This window comes from Gymnoscopelus microlampas (assembly GCF_963454915.1).
Source record: "Gymnoscopelus microlampas genome assembly, chromosome: 3".
In the NCBI taxonomy this organism is placed as follows: domain Eukaryota; kingdom Metazoa; phylum Chordata; class Actinopteri; order Myctophiformes; family Myctophidae; genus Gymnoscopelus; species Gymnoscopelus microlampas.
The window spans coordinates 37,204,490-37,212,999 of record NC_139940.1 but is presented as its reverse complement, the minus strand read 5'-3'; the positions used below and the strand labels follow the sequence as shown (position 1 = coordinate 37,212,999).

The 8,510-nt window shown below is 41.7% G+C and overlaps 1 protein-coding gene across 1 annotated transcript in view; it reads left to right on the top strand.

Annotated features, from left to right (window-relative positions):
* The window catches only part of LOC311042366 (uncharacterized protein), a 10,267-nt gene extending 1,757 nt beyond the window's left edge, over positions 1 to 8,510 (top strand). The window contains exons 2-3 of the mRNA XM_084053060.1: positions 2,659 to 3,240; positions 6,647 to 8,510. Coding sequence (XP_083909186.1) covers positions 2,659 to 3,240; positions 6,647 to 6,693 — 629 coding nt within the window. The 3' untranslated portion in view covers positions 6,694 to 8,510. The remainder of the gene's footprint in view (positions 1 to 2,658; positions 3,241 to 6,646) is intronic.

Below are 8,510 nucleotides of genomic sequence, written 5' to 3'. Positions count from 1 at the left end.
TGTTGTACATAAGAGACAGCAGTGTCATTGCCTTGTTTTGTTTTGCATGTGGGCCCTGTGTGCTAGGCCAGTGTAGCGTCCCACAGAGATGCCTGTCACATAGGACATGATTGTTCATTCATGAGTCAGGCCTGCTGCCACACGGCTTCTTCATGCCAGGCACAGCTGAGAGAGATTATGCAATTGCGTCAATATACATGCACTGTATGTGTGTGTATGTACGGTACTGTATGTGCTGTACCCACTGACATTAAACTGAATGTATGCTCCATCACGGAGCATACGGTGTCCCTTACTGCCAAGAACTTTATCAAAGTTTAGTTTGTCACTGATTTGAATCTAATGTCCAGTGTTGATGCAAAAAAGTGCAACTTGCATGACAGTTCTCAAAGAGATATTTCTAAACATGCAGCTGGAGCATTGTTCCTCTGTAGTTGTCTGAAGTACATGAATCTTTGCCAAATGTAATTTGGTGTATCATGGGCATTGTGTTGCCTGTCAGCCAGCAACGGTTACCTGGAGAAGCTCTGTCCCATTCCAGGCTCTTATGTGCATCACACCAGACCAGAAGTCACACTGACTAGAAGACTGGGTATTGTACATGTCGCCCAGCCAGCCATTCCCAGTTCTGGCTTCGCAGCCCCCCTCTTTACTGCCCTAGGCCTGGCTCCCATCCCCCTGCCAGCCATGACGCTGTTTTGTCTGGGCTTTCAGTCATCGTTGGCTGCTAAACCGTGTTGACAGGCGAGTCATCCATGCTAGTAGAAGCTGTTCGAGTCTCTCTCACCCCCAGCATGGCTTATCATTTTCAGTGACAGATGACAAAGATGACAAAGGTGAAGTATTGCTTGAAACGGCGAAGGACAGGAAATTCCAGAAATAATCTACAAATCGAGCGTGTTTAAAAACAGAACACCTTCATACGTATGCGTCGGGTAGGGTAGACTCTTCTGAAATAGAATGTGTGAACACAGAAAAATAATTTGCTGTGAGAAATCTCTGCAAGTCAAATATTTTTCCAGCCCAACAGTTTGGTGTTTGTCTCTTTACAGGGCCACAGGAGAGTAATGTAACTTGATCCAGATGTGCCCTGTTGGATGCACAACCCCACCCTCTACTATTCTTCACCTCCCCAAAAGTTACACCAAACCGGCATTTTTGTCTTTCCCATTAAGCCTTTAAAAGTACCTCACAAAATCGGACACAAACCTTGTGGAGCTAAAACAACACAACGTATGCTTATTCAAATATTATGTCACTATCAACTCTACACAGCTTCACTCAAACTTTGGGCTGTTGAGGCAAGGTTCCTGTGTGCCTAATGACTTCACTTGTTGTTGTTTTAGTCCTCCGTTCATTGGCTCATTTTTGTGTGGTGTGCCAGCCCGTCACATTCCCTTCCACTCATCAGTCCCCGTCCTTTTTACAGGTTCCGACAGTCAAATAAAATCAGGAAGCTGCAGCGGCCGAACCATCCAACCGTTTAGCTAATTGGATCATTCTGGTTTGTGTCATACATTTGGGAACAATGCTGCTCAATGTTGTGTTTGTGTGAGTTAGCTGGGACACTGAATTGGTAGATGCTGAACAAGTGATCTAATATGTTGTCACCAGTACCTAGGTGGCTGATATAATATCAGTAAGCAGCATTACAGTAGTTGACATTTTAGTTGATGTTACTTTCCAGTCTATTGTTTCTCTTTTACTGGAGTTTCATACCCAAGGGCTGATGGTGTGTTCACACCCATTACAACAATCATATTGAAATACGAGTATTACAATTGGAAAAATGTTTGGTTTTCTATTAGATAGACCAAAGACAGAAGAAGACACATTGTGTGTTTTAAATCAATCACCTGTGTGCCTTTCTTTTCCTCTGGACCTTAGGCAAATACAGGTTTCAATAAATCATCTTTTCAGCAACAGAAATGAATGGATGGCAATCTCAGCAGCATAATGTCCCTTGTACTTTATCGTTTGCGCTGGTTTTGTTGATTCAAAGTACCATTTTAAAGACCCTGATTAATCTGTTTAACAGAAATGTGAAATGTTTTCACTGCCACATGAATAAAGAAGAAATTGACCGTAAAGTTTATGATCTACTCTACTGCATAATATTTCACTTTGAGTTTGTAATAGAAAATGAATAAACTTTCAGTGGATTAGTGTTCAGCAGCAATCTAATATGCTGACATTTGTTTAAGGGTTTGTGTTCTCCAAAGCTGTGCTTCATGAATGCTTATGTAAATGATACAGATATGTATTATGTTGTATGGGGTTGCATGACTTGATTGTTGGAAAGCGAATGGGCCATATAGTTTCTCATGTATGTTGATAAAACTGTTGTCATGGCATATTTGGTCATATATTAACAACACTAAACTCATGCATTAGCTATTAAGGTGGTTTCAGACCCCCCACCAGGTGTTTGCAGTTAAACGTTGTGCATGTTCAGTGTTGCCATGTAGTCCGACTGTGCTACAAATTAACAGACCATTGATGTTGAAAAGGATCATTAGTTGATGAGGTTCCATTTTCTACTGCTGATGTCTAAATAACCTATTTTGTCCTGTTGTCTCAGGGGTCAAGCAGGTGTCTTTCCCACCTACAGGTTATCATTGATTTAACGTTTCCTTACCTTTGTCCATATCATTACAGTGGTCAGAAATGGCAATGGCTTCATCCCAGAAGATACAGAAACCATTGCGGACCAGATGCAGCTGCCCGTGCAGAGTGCCTTACCAGATGACCTTCAGCCGGGGGCTGCTGATGAGTCTGAGGCCGTGCTGATAGCCCTGGAGGCCCAGGAAGATCTGGGATCTGGGGAGGACCTCCTGACTGAACCAGAAGCACAACCAGAGCCAGCCCTAGAGGACCTTGCAGCCCCAGTAGATGATGTGGCTGCAGAAGCAGTCGTAGAAGAAGTAGAAACTGTAGTTGCTGAGACCACTCCTGAAGTTGAGGCCCCTGTGGAGGCTGCAGTAGAGGCAGTCGTAGAAGCAGAAGCAGTCGCAGAAGCAGTCGTAGAAGCAGTTGTAGAAGCGGAAGTTGAGGTCCCTGTTGAGGTTGTAGAAGAGGCAGTGGTAGCTCCAGTTGAAGCAGAGGTAATAGACCCTGAGATCGCTGCTGCTACCATTCCAGAGATTCCAGTTGCAGAAGAGCCTGCTGTTGAGGAAACCAAAGAAGTCCCGGCAGAGCCTGCTCCAGCAGTAGAAGAAGCAGCCGCTGTGGAGCCTGCAGGTACGAAAGCACAAGACCAATCATTATTGTGGCCCATACAGTCAGATATGCATTCTTAATTTAACTCTGCAAGTGTAAAAATCAGTCCATGTGTCTGGGTCCATTTTGACACTTTCAGAGTTAAATAAAAAAACACATTTTATTTTCATAAACACTCCTCACGCTATACTTTCATTTTCCTCAGGGATTTATAAAGAAACCATTCTCAGTTATTATACTGTATGTGGTTACTGTATATTTATACAGTAATGTTTGTTTTATGTGTTAGGGATGTGCTGTAATGTAGTGTAGTCACATCTCTTCAGTAGGCCTGCACAAACCAGTGAGGGTTAAACTACAATTGTAATAATACTAGAAGTTCGGGCCGCTACGCGGCCCGAACGTCTAGCGTGACGCGTCGTTCACTTTGCAGTGCCACCTTACAGGCACCTCACAGTGTGAGAGAGAGTTTTGTGCTCTCCTAAATCCACGGCAGGCTTTGAAAGTACCCACTTCAGAAAGAGGTGACGTGCATCACCTCTCCAATGACCAAAACCCACTTTGTGATTACTCAGACCTGGTATGGCAGACCTGTGGGGAGTGTGCAGTGGTGTACAATGTGAAAAGATAGTTGAAATCGCAGGAGATGAAGTTAGCAGTTTATTTGTGTAAAGGGTCGTCGGCGTGGGCTGTGTTGAGGATGGAAGCCGTCGAACTGGTGCATCCTACCTATTTATAGGTAGGATGTGAGATTACGTCACACTGGCGTGTCTCATCGTGATGTCACGACCGTGATGTCATATGACGTCACACTGGCTACATACAACGTTACAGACAACCGACATGGCGCAGGATTCAAATTGTATATATAGATAATGGTGAATGACAGCTGCCATTGTATGGCATGAATATGCCTCTTGAGCGTTGATGACGGTTGTCAAAGCTCATTGATTCACCCCATCAAGGGTTGTTAATCTAAAATGCATATCTAGCCAACACTAACTTTGACATTAAGTAGACCGTACACTACTTTTCAATCTGTGTAATGAATCACAAGGGAGAGGAATTTAGTTAGCTACTACTGCCACAGGCTGAAATAGCTGAAATATCCAACATGTATACCAAACTTGCACTAGATATGATAAGGAGATGCTGGGCATGCAGAAACAAGCCGCGACAGAGTAAAAAGTAAAGAGAATATACACAGTGAGCCTGAAATGTGCAAATAGACCTCGTTTACATCATGGGTAAACATTGAATAATTATTCACAAGTCATAAACACACAAATCGTCTTCCTGCTTTTGAGCTGGTTAAGGTAAGATCCAGTTCCCTCATAGGCACTCACTGCCAGTATCACTGGGTAGTGGTGAAGATCTAAGAAAAATTAAGTTTGCACACAGGTTAGAAATGCTCCGTTGTGTTTTATTGCGCTCTCAACAACGTTTGGACCCACAGATTTTCATCAGGAATTGTTTGGGTACGAAAATTCCTCATGAAGATCTGTAGATCAAGCACAAGCACAATAAAACGCGGCGTATCATTTCTAACCAGTGTGCAGACTTTAATTTTCTTTTATGTTGAACTGCTGTTTGTGCTGCACCTGGGCACTGAAGCGGATGTGTGTGTGCACTATCTTTTCTTTAGTATAGTGGTGAAGATCTCCCAGTGAACCATTTATACTGTTCCCGTAATGAACAAACTTGAACAGACTTCTCTCTCAAACTGGTTCAAGCTGACAGAATTAACAGGGTGGACATTGTTGGTCCAGGATACCAAACAGATAATGCACTGTGAGGAACAATGAAAGCAGCCCCACACACACACACACACACACACACACACACACACACACACACACACACACACACACACACACACACACACACACACACACACACACACACACACACACACATACAATCTCACTCTCACTGAGGACCGCGGTCTCTGCTTGAGTGTGTCGGTTATGGGCAGAGCGCTTGGCCAACACAACGGCTCTAGTCTGACAACTCTCACATATTGTGCTCTGTTGTCAGCAGCGGCCTAGATAATAATTATGCCCTGTTGCTTCAAATGACTTAAGACAATGTAATGGAACTCTCCCCACATGCTTGGCTGGCCTCCAGTTGCATTGCAAACAGTACATGATGGCCAAAGGGCATTTCGGTGAGATCAGTGAATAAAGAGGGTAGTAAAAACAGATTAGTCTACAGTTCTAATCAAATGAGCCATAATACAGTATATCACCAGTAGTTTTGTTGATTTGTTTGTTGATAGCTCTACTATCTCAGTCAAAACATAATGATGCCATGTATGCACCGTCCTGGAAACGGTTCCAATGTTTACATAGGTATATGTGTCAAACCTGGTAGTACAGGCAGGGTAGTATTTACCGTATAGGAATGTGTCAAACATAGTGTAGCATAGGTAACGCAGTTGTATTTTCCAGTGCATGTAGAGTATTCTTTCAAGACAACCCTGCATTAGACAAAGTTAACTAGCCAAAGATTTAACAGTTCATTTTAACAAGAATTTAGTCTTCTGTATCAAACAGAAGCACTAGTCTGTGCAGTTAGTGTTTGCTGTGTTCTATTCCATTGACACTGTATGGATGTAGAGCAAGACTGCAGAGAAATCTCACCAGTAGTAAACTCATTAAACATTGATTTTGTATATATTTATATATTTATGATTCTGGTGTGTAACTCTGGTCTTCGCTCTGGAAGAACATACTGTACTTTTGGGGGCAGAGAGAGAGAGAGGTCCGGGGCCTCCAGGCTGCACGTGTATAACGCTGGTCTCATCCGGGAGAGACGTTACATAACTGAGACTGCCTTCTCTCCCTCACACACTCTGGCAGCAATATGTGGTTTACAGGGACACACCCTAGATGCTATATAGCCAGGTTTGTAAAGGTGTGTGTGTTCATATGCATGGGTTTGTGGGTGTGTGTCTTTTCAGACACGCTAGAGCGGTATTCATTAGTAAACCGGCCCTGCAGAACAAGATGTACTGACATTTAAGAAGGAATGTATGTCATCTCTTGACATCGCCTTTGTGGTGTGGGGGGGGGGTTTGGTATTACACGTGTATATATACAGTATATCGTCTCTGTCGGGTGGAAACCTCATATCTCCAAAACTGTTACTTTTAGGATTCAAATGAAAAAAACGCAAAAGTAGTAGATCTACAAGCTCAAAACGCGTCACTTTGTGCCGCGTTTCGAGCTTGTGGATCTTCTACTTTTGAGTGACGCTGTAGTATGATCAAGTAGGACGTTAATTTATGAAAAAACACAAAAAGGGGAAGATACTAGGAGGCTTCTTAATGTTTTACTTTAGTATAAGCATATATGGATAAATAGAATGTCACACGTTGTTTTACATGTGACTGATATGCACTGATTTCCTGTGTGTGCGTTCACAGATGCCTCTCCGGAAGCAGATAGTGAGAATGCCAAAAAGGAGGACTAGGAAGCCCCATGAAGAGGGAGGATCCCCTGGTGAGAACAAAGCCATGAACTGTTAACCTGGTCTGGATCATTCATCATACTCACTCGGTCTACTGGTGGAGCATATTGGCCTCGTTGTCACAGACGCCCAATTAAGCCTCAAAAGTACATAAATGCCCCCGCCCCCCCCCCCCCCCCCCCCCCCCACACACACACACACACAATAAATGAATTGCTTTTCATGTAAGGAGAAATTCACACATTTTCACATTATGATCAACTACATTTGAAATTGATTAACGAGGAACCAAACAAATTTGTTTAATGAATGTTGCTATTGTGTTACAAATGTTCTAGGACTGTTCTTTTACACTGTTCTTAATCGTTTCTTTAAGTGGTCAGGTGTTTGGGGGAATCTTTGAAATTTTTATTTTGTGTCTGTCGGGGGAGTTCCATCAGAATGTTGAATAAACCCAAAGATGAAAGAAGTGTAAACATTTCTGGGAAACGATAGAATAAAGCAACAAAAGAAGCTAGTTACTGTCAATATATACACCTACCATTAATGTCACTGTTGGTGTTATTCAACGTTGTGCCTTAATACGTGTTCATTCAGGAGAGCTCATATGTTGTCTGGAGCCACATACGTACCTGTATACGCTATGAAATACATAGGTCAGGTGACCAGGTTTGCACAGAGTGAATTCATTACTATTTAAATGTTGGTACTACTTCTTGAGGAATACAAGCCAAATAATCTGAGCTGTGAATGAAGAGTCGATGAAGAGTCGTAGCTTCCAAGTAATTCCCAGCTGTGTAGCTGAAGAAGACGTTGGCTACATTTACATTGCCAGCAAATACCTGCTTTGCTTGTTGGATTTCTTGTAGTTTTTTCTATGTTGAAAGAAATATTTTTTTCCACATAAAATGAACATTTTAGACTTGAGCATGCAGTGTACATTCTGTCATAATCCCATGTTATTATTTGCCTGCTTTGTTTTACACATGGCATTGAATTAAAACCCTGCTAATGTTGAATTCAATGAGGTTCATTTAACCAATAGAATGCCAATACTAGGGGTTCAGTAATAGATATGCAGTGTACATTAAATTGTTAATAACATCTATAGTGCATGGATGTTTTTTCTTTTCCTTTTTTCCATATTATCTTGTTTGCTTGAAATATTTCACTACATTAAAGGATCATGAATAAGTTAACTTTGTGAGTAGTCTCACATAGTCAGACTTTCAGAGATCGCCGTCTACTGATAGTTTCTTAGGCGGAGCTATCGAAACATCTGGCTATGCGACACTAACTTTTTGAGTAAAGGTAAATCATCTCTGAATATGGAAAGAAACCTGTAATGTTGCAACTTTGATACATTGATCCAGGGTTATTTATTGACATAACTATTCCACTGGGATATACCTGGCAGATCTACATAATATCTTATTCTGTATTACAACAGTTTCATAGTGTTGACTCAAATGTAATACAGAGCCTGGGATTTTGCCACTCAATTTTATATGCCGTTTAGAATTAGTTCAAGTGCATTAAATGCATCATGCAGCGAACATCAACAGATCATATTTTGCAATTGGTTTCACATACTCCGTTACAAGACTGTAAAGGTCCTATAAAATAACTCTGTTCTATATAATGTGATGCAAGTTGTTTGGATCAAATGTTTGTTTGAGGTCTGTAATCTCTTTATATCTATGCAAGGCCTTGAAAGTGGCCGTTGTGTAATATATTCATTCTCTGAGCTTTGTCTATGAGGTCTATGATGTCGCTAACCTTCTTAGTGTACAGAATAAATAAAGTTTTACCTACTAATA